At 45.5% G+C, this 16,309-nt stretch overlaps 1 protein-coding gene across 1 annotated transcript in view; it reads left to right on the top strand.

Moving 5' to 3' along the window:
• The window catches only part of gmeb1 (glucocorticoid modulatory element binding protein 1), a 68,012-nt gene that overhangs the window by 26,027 nt on the left and 25,676 nt on the right, over nt 1-16,309 (top strand). Inside the window, exons 3-5 of the mRNA XM_072501028.1 lie at nt 5,405-5,526; nt 6,690-6,793; nt 14,203-14,360. Coding sequence (XP_072357129.1) covers nt 5,405-5,526; nt 6,690-6,793; nt 14,203-14,360 — 384 coding nt within the window. The remainder of the gene's footprint in view (nt 1-5,404; nt 5,527-6,689; nt 6,794-14,202; nt 14,361-16,309) is intronic.

The raw sequence follows: 16,309 nt of genomic DNA, 5'->3' as shown, positions 1-16,309 counted from the left end.
GTCATTGATAAAGCAGTTGAAGATGGTTGGGCCTAGGACACTGCCCTGAGGAACTCTTGCAGTGATGTCCTGGAGCTGAGATGATTGACCTCCAACCACCACAACCAACTTCCTTTGTGCCAGGTATGACCCCAACCAGGGGAGAGTTTTTCCTCTGATTCCCATTGACTCCAGTTTAGCTAGGGCTCCTTGATGCCATACTCTGTCAAACGCTGCCTTAATGTTAAGTGCAGTCACTCTCACCTCACCTCTGGAATTCAGTTCTTTTGTCCATGTTTGAACCAAGGCTGTAATGAGGTCAGGAGTTGAGTGATCCAGGCGGAACCCAAACTGAGCATCCGTGAGCAGGTTATTGATGAGTAAGTGCCGCTTGATAGGACTGTTGATGACTCCTTCCTTCACTTTGATGTTGATGGAGCATAGACTGATAGGGCGGTAATTGGCTGGGTTGGATTTGTCCTGATTCTTGTGTACAGGACACCCGGTCAATTTTCCACAATGCTGGGTAGATGCCAGTGTTGTAGCTGTACTGGAACAGTTGGCTAGGATGCGGCAAGTCGGAATACTGTCAGGGCCGATAGCCTTTGCAGTATCCAGTGCCTTCAGCTGTTTTTTGACGTTCTACGGAGTGAATCATATTGGCTGAAGACTGGCATCTGTGATTCTGGGCACCTCAGGAGGAGACCGAGATGGATCATCCACTTGGCACTTCTGGCTGAAAATTGTTGCAAATGCTTCAGCCTTGTCTTTTGCACAGATGTGCTGGGCTCTGCCATCATCGAGGATGGAGATATATGTGTGGAGCCTCCTCCTCAAATGAGTTTACGGTAGCACAGTGGTTCGCCCTGTTTCTTCACAGCGCCAGGGACCCGAGTTCGATTCCCAGCTTGGGCCACTGTCTGTGCAGAGTCTGCACGTTATCCCCGTGTCTGCGTGGGTTTCCTCCGTGTGCTCCAGTTTCCTCCCACAAGTCCTGAAAGACGTGCTTGTTAGGTGAATTGGACATCCTGAAATCTCCCTCGGTGTACCTGAACAGGCGCCATAGTGTGGCGGCTAGAGGATTTTCACAGTAACTGCATTGCAATGTTAATGTGAGCCTACTTGTGACACTAATAAAGATTATTAGCTATTTATGCTGTTGGGCACACAAGTGGTCCTATGTTGTAGCTTCACCAGATTGACACCTTATTTTTAGGTATGCCTGGTGATGCTCATAGCATGCACTCCTGCACTCTTTATTGAACCAGGGTTGATTCACTGGCTTCCTAATGGTGGAGTATGGGGTGTGCCGGATTGCAGATTATGGTGGAGGGCTGCTGCTGATGGCCCCCAGGGCCTCATGGATGCCCAGTCTTGAGTTGCTAGGTCTGTTCGAAGTCACCTTCAGTGTTTCCTCCAAGTGGTGTTCAACATGGAGGAGTACTGATTCATCAACTGATGGTTGACAGCACATGGTAATCAGCAGGAGGTTTCCTGACCCATGTTTAACCTGAAACCATGAGACTTCATGGGGTCCAGAGTCAATGTTGAGGACTCCCTCCCGACTGTATACCACTGTGCCTCCGCCACCTTTGCTAGGTCTATCTTGCCGATGAGACATGATGTCCCCAGGAATGGTGATGTTGGTGTCTGGAACTTTGTAAGTTTTGATCCTGTGAATATGACTATGTCAGCTGTTGATTGACTAGTCTGTGAGACACCCCTCCCAACTTTGGCACAAGCCCCCAGATGTTAGAACAGAGAACTTTGCAGGGTCGACAGGGCTGGGTTTGCCATTGTAGTTTCGGTGCCTGGTTTGACGTTGGGTGGTCCGTTCTGTTTCATTCCTTTTTTGTGTTTTTGTAGTGGTTGAATACAACTGAGTGGCTTGCTGGAGGGCATTTAAGAGTCAACCACATTGCTGTGGCTCTGGAGTCACATGTAGGCCAATCCAGGTAAGGATGGCAGATTTTCTTCCCTAAAGGACATTTGTGAACCAGATGGGTTTTTACGACAATCGACAACGGTTTCATGGTCATCATTAGACTTTTAATTCCAGATATTTTATTGAGATTAAATTCCACCACCTGCTGTGGTGGGATTCGAACCCGGGTCCCCAGACCATTACCCTGGATCTCTGGATTACTCATCCAGTGATAATAGCACTACGATAAGAATATAATGTAGAGGTGTTTGTTAATAACCAAATCCCCTTTGGATAGGAAAGGCTTTGAACTTCTGATGTTTTGTTCCTTTAATCTTGTAGGTATGATTACTATGTGCACTTCCTGCAGTGGTTAAAGTAATTGTATGGATCTTGTAGATAAATTTCATATCAACATAGGTGCAACCCTTTAGACTAAGGTTTGTTGCAAAATCCTGAGTTTTTTTTAACTTAATTGCTGCATTCTTTGTTGCTTCCTTCCCCCCGTTACATCTCATGTGCCCAGAACAGCATTTCCCCATTCGGAGTGGAATGGGATCAGAGTGGAATCGGGCAATTATTAATGCAATGGAGAGCAAGGGAGCAGCTGAAATGGTGGCCTGGGCACAGGATGCCCGGCCCTCTCCACAAATGGATTATGGGGAGTAGGAGGACATAGTACAAAATGTTTATAAATAAGATTGTGTCTGAGACTTCTCTTCCATTAATTTTGTCTACTGCCTCCTTGAAAGCGCTGCCCATGGGTGGGGTGCAAGGACCTCAGTTCCTGGATATTGTAAAGGCTGTTCTTCATGCATAATAGACAGTAAGCATTGACCAGATTTCTTCTTCACCCGTCTTAATTATCTTCTTTGTAACTCCCTGTCCGGTTTTGTCTGCTAATGCACCCGCAAAACACCTTGGAACTTTTAAAAAAAACTTCTGTTAGAGACACTTGTGATCCTGGACCAAACCCCCCCCCCCCCCCCCGCCAAGTTTTTGATAAGAACTGATTAAGGACCAATATAATTTTTTTTGAAGTAGACAGAGTTTGAGATTCAAGATATTTGCTAAGAGAATAAAGTCACAAGATTTCAAGGTTTCTGAACAAACAAAATAAACTTTACGATACAAAGTTAGAACAGTAAAACATTTTACAATGTCTGCTTGCACCTTATGTTAACCCTAGATGTTAGAGTATTTGTAAATTCACAGGCAAACTGGTCTAACACCCATAGCACATATTAAGTAGCTAGTGTGACCAAGATCGATCCCATAGTTTTCTCATCAATCCACCCAGATGCCAGAAAGCACTTGAGTCAATCAATCTCATTGAAACTTCCTCTCTCATGAAGGATTCAGTCATCACTTTCGAAGATCCAGCCTTAGAATTCTTTTCAAAAGTTGCTCCAACTTGAAATGCCTAAACCACTTCGCAGGGTTTCAAGCTCATCTCCCAAGACTCTGTTCCCCTGGATACCCAAGTCTGCACCCAGCACCAGCTCACAAGCACACGTTCATTTTTTGGGACGCAGTGAGCCAAACACTACTCCTCCAAAGGGTTACATTTGCAGCACAAAATCACCAATCCTTCTCCAATCTTCAGGGCTTCTCCCAAACCCTCAAACGCCAGCCAATTGCAACATACTGCCCCCGCTCATCAATAAGATAGGTTTGGATCTAGTACAGCACATATTTATTTATTGTTTGATTTGATTGGGTGGATTTGGGGCCTGGGGAGCAGGGGAACTGTTGTACGATGGAGTGCATCACTGTTGAGGCTTCATTTGACATTTAGAAGTGGAATTACCAGCAGGGAGTGAACAATAATGATCAGAAGGGAGTGAGTGGAATGTGAGCAGGGAGCACGCTGACTTGTTTTTTCCTTCTGGGCTGAAGTACTGAGGCCTATTAAATCATTACCGCCAACTTCTCAGATCAGCGAAGGTGACACAGACTGTCTATTGCGCCCTTTACGATCTGTATAGTTCAGTACCATACTGGGCAAATTTACTGATCAAACCTTTCAGGGATAGCTGATGCTATTTCTGACATGGACCTCTGTCCTCAAGTAAGTTGTACTCTTTTCTGAGTTAAAATATCAGTTACACAAAAGCCATAGTTGATGGACTCTTACAACACCAGGTTAATGTCCAACAGGTTTGTTTGGAATCACTAGCTTTCGGAGTGCAGCTCCTTCATCAGGTGAGTGATGAAGGTTTACTCAACTGATGAAGGAGCTGCGCTTCGAAAGTTAGTGATTCCAAATAAACCTGTTGGACTTTAATCTGGTGTTGTAAGACTTCTTCCTGTGCCCACCCCAGTGCAACACCGGTGTCTCCACATTAGGACATTCTGAAGTAACTGGTTTGATTCTGAGGAGTGATTTGCAATGTTTGGAATCCAGTGCTTGATTCAGGCATGCAGTTAAGTTCAGAGCAGTCTGATCTTGTGTTACCTTTTCTAGCCATGTTCCTGGTAATAGTGTTGGTGCAAAGTTATTTTAAATTGCATCCATTTCATCACTCGTTTATGCAGTGGCGGATATATGCTGCCAATTGACAACTGCTGACAACATTTAACTTTAAATAACTCTATAAATGTGCATGTAAAGGACTGAGTGGCAATATTCACCACCTCATTTCAAATTCAGACCGGACTAATGGGATGAGTCATCAACCAACCATGAAATCTTGTGCAAGGTGAGTTTGAGACCAGTTCAATCCAGTTTGCAGTCTGATGAAAGTTCACATCACTAGTCACTCAAATAATAGGATATCTATTATGGGGAACCGAGCTATCGAAATGAAACGTTATGTGCAAAGAGTGATGGATCTTGTATCTGATCTGTGCTGTGGTTTGGTCTTTTGTGTGTGATTGGTGGAGGATCTGTTAAAGGAATTTAACACTACATGTTAAACTGTACTCATTTGGAAGTACTTGATTGGGACATTGTCGAAGTAGTTTTGCTCTATATCTAACTCCCTCTTTATCTTGGGAGTTCTTTCTGCTTGTCCTAGGTTCCGTTTGTTTTATTCCTGCTTCCCCCTTGTACAAAATTCCATTCATTGGACATTTATTAAAGCTGTTCTAAATTAACGCCCATCCCTATATCTAACCTCCAGCAGCCCTATTACCCCTGAAATTGCTGTGTCCTTCCAATTCTGACCTCTCGCACATCTCTGATTTTCATCATTTGCCATTGGCGATAGCTGCCCATAGCTCTAGAATTCCATTCCTAACTTCTCTGCTCCTCTACCTCTCTTCCTTAAGATACTTCTTAAAACCTGTCTTGTCACCTGTGCTAAATATTCCTTCTGTGGCTCGATGTCAAATTTTGCTTGATAATGTTCCTTTGAAGTGCTTTGGCATTTTACTAAGTTAAAGGCACAATGTAAGTCACTGTTGTTGTAAACTGGCCACTGGGAAAAGAATTGAAAACAGTTTGCAGAGACTTAGTGAAAATTTACAGTATATAAAGGTGTATTTTTTAAATTTCAGATATCTGCAATGAGCTCAATGAAGAAGTTGAAATTGCTTATCCCATTACCTGTGGCGAAAGCAAAGCTATTCTCTTGTGGAAAAAGTTTGTTTGCCCGGGTATTAACGTGAAATGTGTAAAGGTATGATGGTGATAAAATGTTCTAGATATAACTAGTCTGAAATTTCTGATAAATTTGCTGCTCTTTTTGTTGTTGAGTTCTGCAGATCATGAAGGTCTTATGTTTGATTTATGGCTGATGCAGAGTTGGCAGATCTCAAACAGGATATCAAGCAAGGGTACCTCAATTGATCTAAGCACCCTGGGCAGGATTCTCCGATTATCGATGCCGAAATGGCGTTCACCAATCGGCCAGAGAATCCCTTTTTACGCCAAAATCAGGGGTGGTGCTGTTTTCGGATGCTCCGCCCCCTCAACAACAGCGTACTCGAGGAGTAAGCCACACGCCTTAGGACGTCACCTGAGGACCTCCCCCGATGGTCCGACTTCCCGACGGCGTGGGACACATGTCCTCTCAACTTTCATGAACCTGGCATGGCGGCTGCGGACTGTGTCCAGCGGCGCCACAGTGGGGGGAGGGGGGGGGGGGGGGTAGAGCCCTTCTGCTGGCAGGGGGGGCTTCGGCGGGGACTATTGGGGGTTACAGGGGGCAGTGTTTGACAGGCCGGGTCTGTGCGCAGCCGCCGCGAGCCGCTGCCATGCATATGCGGTCACGGACACGGCCAATCTGCATCCATATCGTCAGGTAAAGTCGGGGTTTTTACGTGGCGCAGCTGCTAGCCCCCCCCACCGTACGGAGCATCGGTGCGGGGAAGGCGCCAACATTTTAGTCATAAGACCAGATGCTTCCTCAGGACATAGCCGGAGAATTCAGCTCCCTGTGTTTGGAACGGGATGAAATCGGCTTGAGCTGCTACTTGCTCTTTATCCTACTTCCATGTGTGTTTGAAATCTGATTCTGTTGCGTTGCCTCTAAAGGCTGAATGATCTGCTGCTGTCTCGGTTTATAAATGTTAATGATGTTGTGTACCCTTTTGCAGCAAATGGAGAGCTAAGTATTCCCCAGCATGAGTCAATACCTCCGTTTCAAGACTCTTGCCTCTGAAGGTGCTTGAGCTGTGTTTTGGTGTGGGGGAATTTGCATGCATGTTTTTGTGTCTTTGTGCATGTATGCCTGCAGTATTCTGGAACTAATGCAGACGTTTCTGTCCTTTGTGTAGTATATGACCTAAGGTGTCAATATTTCCAGTTCTGAATTAATTATCCTGATTTTCCTTTTTTCAGTTTAATGATCAGCTCATAAGCCCAAAACAGTTTGTACACCTGGCGGGGAAGTCTACACTGAAAGACTGGAAGCGGGCAATTCGAATAGGAGGTATAATGTTGAGGTTGGTACCATTTTGCCAGGATTCCTATTTTTAATGTTGACCACTTCTCATGTAATCTTGAGCGATGAACTTGAGGATGATGCTGTCTTGTGTTCTTAATTTTGTGGGCGGCAGGATGGTGCAGTGGTTAGCACTGCTGCCTCACAACAGCGAGGGCCCAGGTTTGATCCCGGCCCTGGGTCACTGTCCGTGTGGAGTTTGCACATTCTCCCCGTGTCTGCGTGGGTTTCACCCCCACAACACACAGATGTGCAGGTAGGTGAATTGGCCACACTAAAGATGCTTGCCGGCGTCTTGGCGGTGGAATTTGAGAAGCAATGAAGGGTTATGTCCAGGAACCTTAGTAAAGTTAGAAAAGACCTCTGAAACGGTAAAAGTGATGGCGTGGCGATTTATGGATGTGGAGACTGCTCTTTTGAAACACAGCGAATAAATTGCCTCGTTAGAGGCTGAGATCTCCCTGATGGCCAGTAAAAATAAAGCACAGAGGGCCAAGGTAGATGATCTGGAAAACCGCTCTAGGAGGCAGAATGTCAGGGTCATGGAGTTGCGGGAAGGTATGGAAAGCCCAACTGCAACAAGATGTTTGGGAAATTGTTGGGAAGGGTGGATTCATGTCCCCTCCCAAGCTGGATTGAGCCCATTGGGCATTCCAGCAGAAGCTGCGACCCAACGAACCACCACAGGCTTTTACCGTTCGGTTTTACAGCTTTCAGCTGAAGGAACAGGCCCTGAAATGAGCTAAGGAGCCTCGGAACTACTAATGGGAAGTCCATGCCATCATTCTTTACTTGGACGTTGAAGTGGATTGGCAAAGTAGCAGGTGGCATTTTAAAAGTCCAAAGTCGCCCTGTATAAAGAGTAGAGTTCGGTGGCATTTTCTGCAACCGAGGGACAAGGATTTTTCTTTTCACATGTCCATCAGTTTTACCCACGGATTTACTTTTTTCTGGTGGGTAGGTCTCTTATCCCCTGGGTGAAGAGGGCTGGGTATTCAGATATTGTACACTCAGACCATGCTCAACACTTTATGGACTGGTTCTAGAGTCAGTTCCCTCTCAGTGCCTGATATGGAGGTTCGATACGGTGTGGTTAGCTGTCAAAGGATTTTGCGAACGTATATCATTCGCCATTGAGGAATATATCAAGTTTAACAAGAGAGAGTCTATCTCACTCTCTGTGCTATGGGAAGCCCTTAAAGTGGTCATTAGAGGGGAGATAATTTTCTATAGGCACACATGGAAAGGGCTGTGAGGGTGGAGCGGAAGACTCTGGTGGACTCGCCCTTGAGGTGGACCATCAGTACTCGCTTGACCCTACCCAGGAGTTGCTTGCGAGCAGGAAAAATCTGCACACGCATTTTGAATTGTTATGAACAGGTAAGGCGGTGAGTCAGCTGCGGTGCTCGAAGTGGGTATACGGGGGGGAAGGCCAGTTGCCTTTTAGCTCATCAGCTGAGGTGGCAGGTGACTTCCCAGAAATTATACAGATACAGACTCGAGTGGCAGTTTGGTTGCCGCCCCATCTAAAGTCAATGCGGCTTTCGAAGAATTCTATAGGCATCTTTATAGATCGGAAAACCCAGAGGAGAGTTTACTCATGGCGGAGTTTTTAGATGGGCGTCCTTCCATTAGTGGAGAGAAAGTGGGAGGAGTTTGAATCCCCATTTGAGTCCTGAGGAGATTTTGAAAGCTTTGAGTTAACGCAGAGGGGTAAAAGCTTCCGGCCCTGATGGATTCCCCATTGAGTTCTGCAGGAAGTTTGTGGGTCAGTTAACCCCGTTATTGGACATGTTAAGCGATTCCTTGTCCTGGGGTTCGTTGTCCATTACACTTACACGGGCTTCTATTTCTCTGATCCCGAAAAGGACAAGTACCCTACGGAATGTGGGTCGTATCGAATGTGGTGGTGGAGTCCGCCCTGAGGGTGTGGAAGCAATTCCGACAACATTTTGAATTTAGCTCCCTGTCATTGTTGGCCCCTATCTGTGATAATCAATTCTTTGTGCCAGTGAGCTTACACTCAACATTTAGGTAATGGGAGGAGAAGGGTCTGGAAAGTTTTGGGGACTTGTTTGTGGAGGAACGGTGTGCCAGTTTTGAGGAGCTATCAATAAAATTTCAGCTCCCTGGGACTAATTTGTTTCGATATTTCCAAATTTGAGATTTTTTTGCAGAAGACTTTTCCTTAATTTTCCTTGACACCACACTCCTCCTTGTTGGAGAGTATTTTATCTTTGGTCTGGTGGCAGGAGTAATTTGGGTAACTGGCCAGATCCTTTCAGCGGCGTTGGTTCCATTCGACGAGGTGAAGACAAAGTGGAAGCGTGAATTGGGTCCTTTTCTAGATGAGCTGTGGAGTGAGGCTCTTGGCAGGGTAAAGTCCACATCCTCCTGTGCTCAGCTCAGTTTGACCCAATTCAAGGTGGTGCACAGGGCTCATCTGACCAAGGTGAGGATGAGTGGATTTTCTTCGGGGGTGGATAACAGCTGTGAGTGGTGTTCTCTGGGGCAGCACAGTGGTTAGCACTGCTGTCTCACAGTGCCAGAGACCTGGGTTCAAGTCTGGCCTTGTGTGCAGTTTGCACTATCTCCCCATGTCTGCAGGTTTCCTCCCACAGTCCAATGATGTGCAGGTTAGGTGGGGTTATGGGGTTGCGAGGATAGGGTGGGCTTAGGTAGGGTGCTCTTTCGGAGGGTTGGTGCAGACCCGATGGGCCGAATGGTCTGCTTCTGCACTGTCGGAATTCTATGTTTCTAACAATACTCATATGTTCTGGTCATGTCCTGAGTTGTTACGCTTTTGCGTCTCCTTCGTTAACACCATATGAGGGGTTCTTAAGTTGAACACCTGGTACATTGCCCACTGGTGGCCATTTTCGGGGTATCGGACTATCCAGTGCTGCAGATGGGGGCGAAGGCGGCTGACCTCGCCTTTGCCTCATTAATAACCCTGAGGTGAGTTCTGCTTGAGTGGAGGTCTCCTACTCCACCCAGCGCCTCGGACTGGTTGGGTGACCTCCTGGAATTTGTACATTTGGAGAAGGTCCAGTACATCATCAGGGCGTTGGTAGAGGGGTTCTATCTGAGATGGCAGCCATTCATTTCCTTCTTCAGAGAGTTAATTGTTGTTATGGGAGGGCTTTGGTTTGTTGTTGGGGGGGTTAGGTTTGGATGTGTTCTTTACCGTTGACTGTTTTTTAAATTTTGTATGCTGAAGCATACGTTTTATATTGTTATAAATGAAAAGGTTTTCAATTAAAAACTTTTTTTAAATGTAAGGTCCAAATAATCACAATCCCTTCTTCCTTTAAGCTTCTTATTTTTCCTTCAAATATAATATTTTTACACCAAGCCTTCAGTCATCATCCCTAAACTTTCTCCACTTTACTCCGTGATCCGTTCTTCCTACTATACTATAAGCACCTTGGAATTTTTTGTTTATTAAAGGCAGTAGAGAAATGCAGATTGTTGTTGGTGGAGTACTTCTGTGCTCACTGGAACCCTAATATGTTTGTTTTTCCTGTCTTGTTCCTTCTGAACTTTAATTGTGTAATATACCAACATAAACACACTTGGACAGTGCCCTACATCATTGTCGTATGAAGTTAAGACGACCCTTTCAGAGCAACTCACCTGTCAATTCTGTATCCTAATCTTTTAACATTGGTGTTTTCCTGCACAGTCTATCGTTTTAGCTAGGTTTAACTTTTTAAAAGTTTGAAATTTAGTCATTTTGTGTGTCTGCAATCATCTGAGGCACATCAGCACATGCTTCCTTTAGGGAGTTTCCACCCGGATTGTATGCTCATGATTTTCCTGTATGCACATGAAAGAAGTTAAAGCTCCCCAAATGTAGTAATAATAATAATCATTTATTGTCACAAGTAGGCTTCAATGAGGTTACTGTGAAAAGCCCCTAGTCGCCATATTCCGGCGCCTGTTCGGGGAGTCCGATACGGGAATTGAACCCACGCTGTCTTGTTCTGCGTTACAAGCCAGCTGTTTAGCCCACTGTGCTAAACCAGCCACTGCGTATTTGTTAAAACACTGCTGTCTTGGCAACATGGTGGCGCAGTGGTTAGCACTGCTCCCTCATGGCGCCGAGGTCCCCGGTTCGATCCCGGCTCTGGGTCACTGTCCGTGTGGAGTTTGCACATTCTCCCCGTGTTTGCGGGGGGTCACCCTCACAACCCAAAGATGTACAGGGTAGGTGGATTGGCCACGCTAAATTGCCCCTTAATTGGAAAAATGAATTGGGTACTCTAAATTTATTTTAAAAAACACTGCTGTCTCAATTTTTTTGTCATCTCCATACTGCTGTCCTGAACTCTGTTGTGAATCCCCTATAATTGGTAACAATCACTGCCAGAAGTGTTATGCTAAAGTGTCAGCAGTAAATGATAGTCTGCAGCATTCTTAAAGAACCTGTAATACTGTATTTACATTGGCGTTATTAGCATTGCCTCCATCGAGGCTCTTGATGTTCGCCCATGGTGCAGAGGTCCTATGATTTCTTTCTGCCATGGGCAGAGGATATAGTTTGAGGAGCTGAGTGATCAGTGATGATTAGAACAGTAGTGGTATACATGTCCTTGTGCTTTAGTGCTGGTGCTGTGGCCACTGCCCTGCACAATAATTCAAACGAGAACAAGAGCTTTTCTATTTGGAGCAGCCAATATAGTGGTGAGAAGTAAATTTTATTTTGTGGGGTTCTAGAGCCTTTCACTCATTTCTGGTGTTTATGGTACAAGGTTAGGCTTGAGTGGCCCACGCTAATAGCTGTCTCGGCCCGCACCTGAAGAGTGAGGTTGCTAATGTGAGGTTCTGCCAATATAATCCTCCACGCGTGACAATGACTGCAAGCAAAAGGGCTTGGGAGAACCTTAAAGAAGGAATTGCAGTGCAACATCACTGGCGTTCTGATGTGACCTCGCTGTGGTGTGGGAGCTCTTGGATTTCTATTTTATTCCAAACCTTTTAAAAATTGATGACCCAGGATAAGTCACAAGGTGCAGGGCATCACTAAGTTGTTGAAGATTTTAAAAAATCAGGAATTAGTGGATGGACACCAACTTATTTCTGGATTTAAAATCCTATAGATTGTCAGAAGAAGATTGAGGAGATTCCACAGCCTTGAAACCGTGGCATGGTTTCGGGGATGACTAGGAGCTCCTGATTTCAATTGCACTGCGATGAGAATCCAGAGAAAGGAAAAATGTGTCCACTAATTATTAGTTCAAGTGAAGAGAACTCTTCCATGTTGTGAATGGAAGCTGGGAATGGCAGCACGGTAGCATTGTGGATAGCACAATTGCTTCACAGCTCCAGGGTCCCAGGTTCAATTCCGGCTTGGGTCACTGTCTGTGCGGAGTCTGCACATCCTCCCCGTGTGTGCGTGGGTTTCCTCCGGGTGCTCCGGTTTCCTCCCACAGTCCAAAGATGTGCAGGCTAGGTGGATTGGCCATGATAAATTGCCCTTAGTGTCCAAAATTGCCCTTAGTGTTGGGTGGGGTTACTGGGTTATGGGGATAGGGTGGAGGTGTTGACCTTGGGTAGGGTGCTCTTACCAAGAGCCGGTGCAGACTCGATGGGCCGAATGGCCTCCTTCTGCACTGTAAATTCTATGATAACCTCTGATCGTCGTATGAAAAATGAAGTGCAAAAAGAAGCCATTCTGCCCATCTTGCCCATGCTGTCTCTTTGAAACAGTTATTCAATTAGTCCCACTCTGCTATCCCATGGGGTCTGCAAATTTTTCTCCTACAGGTATTTGTACAATTCTCTTTTGAGAGTTTCTGAGGGCATAGGGGAACAATATCATTTTGTTTAAGAAGGGTAGCAAGGATAATCCAGGGAACTACAGGCCGGTGAGCCTTGCGTCAGTGGTAGGGAAATTACTGGAGAGAATTCTTCGAGACAGGATCTACTCCCATTTGGAAGCAAATGGACGTATTAGCGAGAGGCAGCATGGTTGTGTGAAGGGGAGGTCGTGTCTCAATAACTTGGTAGAGTTTTACGAAGAGGTCACAAAGATGATTGATGCAGGTAGGGCAGTGGATGTTGTCTATATGGACTTCAGTAAGGCCTTTGACAAGGTCCCTCATGGTAGACTGGTACAAAAGGTGAAGTCACATGCGATCAGGGGTGAGCTGGCAAGATGGATACAGAACTGGCTAGGTCAAAAGGCAGAGAGTAGCAATGGGAGGGTGCTTTTCTAATTGGAGGGCTGTGACTAGTGGTGTTCTGCTGGAACCTTTGCTGTTTGTAGTATATATAAATGATTTGGAGGAAAATGTAACTGGTCTGATTAGTAAGTTTGCAGACGGCACAAAGGTTGGTGGAATTGCGGATAGCGATGAGGACTGTCAGAGGATACAGCCGGATTTAGATCGTTTGGAGACTTGGGCAGAGAGATGGCAGATGGAGTTTAATCCAGACAAATGTGAGGTAATGCATTTTGGAAGCTCTAATGCAAGAATGGAATATACAGTGAATGGTAGAACCCTCAAGCGTATTGAAAGTCAGAGAGATCTAGATGTACAGGTCCACAGGTCACTGAAAGGGGCAACACAGGTGGAGAAGGTAGTCAAGAAGGCATACAGCATGCTTGCCTTCATTGGCCGGGGCATTGAGTATAAGAATTGGCAAGTCATGTTGCAGCTGTATAGAACCTTAGTTAGGCCACACTTGGAGTATAGTATTCAATTCTGGTCGCCACGCTACCAGAAGGATGTGGAGGCTTTAGAGGGGGTGCAGAAGAGATTTACCAGAATGTTGCCTGGTATGGAGGGCATTAGCTATGAGGAGCGGTTGAATAAACTCGGTTTGTTCTCACTGGAACGACGGAGGTTAAGGAGCGACCTGATAGAGGTCTACAAAATTATGAGGGGCATAGACAGAGTGGATAGTCAGAGGCTTTTTCCCCAGGGTAGAGGGGTCAATTACTAGGGGGCATAGGTTTAAGGTGCGAGGGGCAAGGTTTAGAGTAGATGTACAAGGCAATTTGTTTTACACCGGGTAGTGGGTGCCTGGAACTCACTGCCGGAGGAGGTGGTGGAAGCAGGGACGATAGTGACATTTAAGGGGCATCTTGACAAATTCATGAAAAGGATGGGAATAGAGGGATACGGACCCAGGAAGTGTAGAAGATTTTAGTTTAGACGGGCAGCATGGTCGGCACAGGCTTGGTGGGTCGAAGGGCCTGTTCCTGTGCTGTACTTTTCTTTGTTCTTGAGTCCCAGCTTAGACCAAATCCCATAGTAGGGTAGACTCTGAATGGAAGCCCAGTGCCACATACTGCAACCAGTCTGCAAGGATGGTAGATTATGATGCAGTGGATGGCAAGTTGCCTTGGGCTGTATTATGCATGCCACTTTTCTAATTGTCCCTGGATGCACTTATTTGCAGGAAGATGATGGATTCTGGGCAGTTGGACTTCTATCAGCACGATAAGGTTTGTACCAACACCTGCCGCAGTACAAAGTTCGACCTTCTAATCAGCAGTGCCAGAGCGCCAGTTCCCAGTCAGCAGAGCAATGTGCTACAGACCTCTACCTCCATGGATGGTGAGTGCAACAGAGATGGAGGGAGATGTCAATTTGTTGCAATTTCATGACTTGCTTTTCACATGAACCGTAGGGGTCTCTGTACTCTGTACCTGCCTTTGTGTTTTTTAATCATTTGAATTTGATGCGATGGCATACTTCATAGATTGGGACAGAAAAATGTTCTGAGAGAGAAGAAGTTTGGTCAATGTTTCAGGTGAGAACCTTGACTGAAAATTCTCTTGGAATGCAGATTGCTCAAGTGCATTATTTCAGATTTTTGGCATTCGCTTTTTAAAAAAATTTCTGTCTGCACGGTGTGGTCTCGTGGCTCCATCACTGGACCAGTCCAGAGAACATGAGTGCAAAACTCACCAGAGTAGTTTGAAAATTTGAATTATCTTTTTAAGTTTTCAAACCTGTAAATGTAACCTGGAAGCTGTCAGATTATTGTTAAAAACCTATCCTCTGAGAGAAGGAAACTCTGCATCTCTCCCTGATCTGACTTGCATGTGAATGCAGTCCCACACTTAATTTGGTTGATTCTAACTGGCTTCCGACCTCGCAAAACAATTAAGGGCAATTAGAGATAGATATTAAATGCAGGCCTTGCCAGAATCAGCCACATTGCGAAAATTAATACTTACAGAACAGTTGACTGGGGTAGGAGTGCATGCAAAATACGCACTGAGGCAACTTGTGAATTTTGTTTTCTTTTGATTCATTCATGAGATGTGAGCATCACTGGTAAAGCCACCATTTTATTGCCCACCTCCTAATTTTTCTGGTAATGGTGAAGATAATGAAATGAATGAAATGAAAATTGCTTATTGTCACAAGTAGGCTTCAAATGAAGTTACTATGAAAAGCCCCTAGTCGCCACATTCCAGCGCCTGTTCGGGGAGGCTGTTACGGGAATTGATAAGCCACCACCTTGAGCTGTTGCTGTCCGTCTGGCGAAGATACTCCTATAGTTGGTAGGGAATTCAAAGATTTTGGCCCAGCAGCCTTGAAGGAACAGCAATATATTTCCAAATCAGGATGGTGAGAAACTTGCACATGGCAGTGTTTCTATTCACCCTTGACTTTCAAGTGGTATTAGTCACTGGTTTGGCATGTGCAGTCAAAGCAACCTTGGCATGTTGCTGAATGAATGTTGTAGGTGGTACACACTACAGGCATAGCTCGCCAGTGCTGTAGAAAGTGAATATTTAAAGTAGTGTTTGGGGAGTCAACCAGCAACATGCTTTGTCCTGGATGGTGTCAAGCTTCTTGGTGTTGGAGCTGAGTTCACCCAGCCAAGTGGAGCGTATTCCAAATGGTGCCTTGTAGAAGGTGGCAAACGTTTGGGAGTTTAGATGTCAGTCCCTCATCAAGGAATACAAAATCCTTGACCTGCTCTTGTAACCACAGCATTTATGTGACTGGTCCTGTTAAGCTCCATGATTAAGATGGGGATTGACAATGTAAAACGGTAGAATGTCAAGGGGGGGTGATTAGATTCTCTTGTTGGTGATAGTCATGGCCGATAATTATGTGTTGTGAGAGTTATTTGCCACTTATCAGTTTGAGTGTGTGCGTCTTGCTTCATTAGCTGAAGAATTAACACTGCGGTCTTCAGTGATGATCCTCTCTTTTGATCCATGGAGAACGGTTAATTGATGAAGCAGTTAAAGATGGTTAGGCACAGGACACTATCCTACGGAACTCCTGCAGTGATGTCCTCGGGCTGAGACCATTGGCTTCCAATAACCACAACTATCTTTCTTTGTGCTGGGTATATGACTCCAACCAGTGAAGAGATATCCCTCTGATTCTCATTGATTTGGCGTTTGCTAGGGCTCCTTGATGCCACACAGATCTCTGACGTCAAGGCAGTCACTCTAAGCTCACCTCCAGAATTTAACTTTTTTGCCTTTGCTTGGGCTGCAGCTGTGATGGGCCTGGAGCCCAGTGGTACTGGCAGAATT

This window comes from Scyliorhinus torazame, chromosome 1, assembly GCF_047496885.1.
Source record: "Scyliorhinus torazame isolate Kashiwa2021f chromosome 1, sScyTor2.1, whole genome shotgun sequence".
In the NCBI taxonomy this organism is placed as follows: Eukaryota; Metazoa; Chordata; class Chondrichthyes; order Carcharhiniformes; family Scyliorhinidae; genus Scyliorhinus; species Scyliorhinus torazame.
The sequence above is the reverse complement of the archived record's forward strand: the minus strand, read 5'-3'. Positions and strand labels throughout refer to the sequence as shown.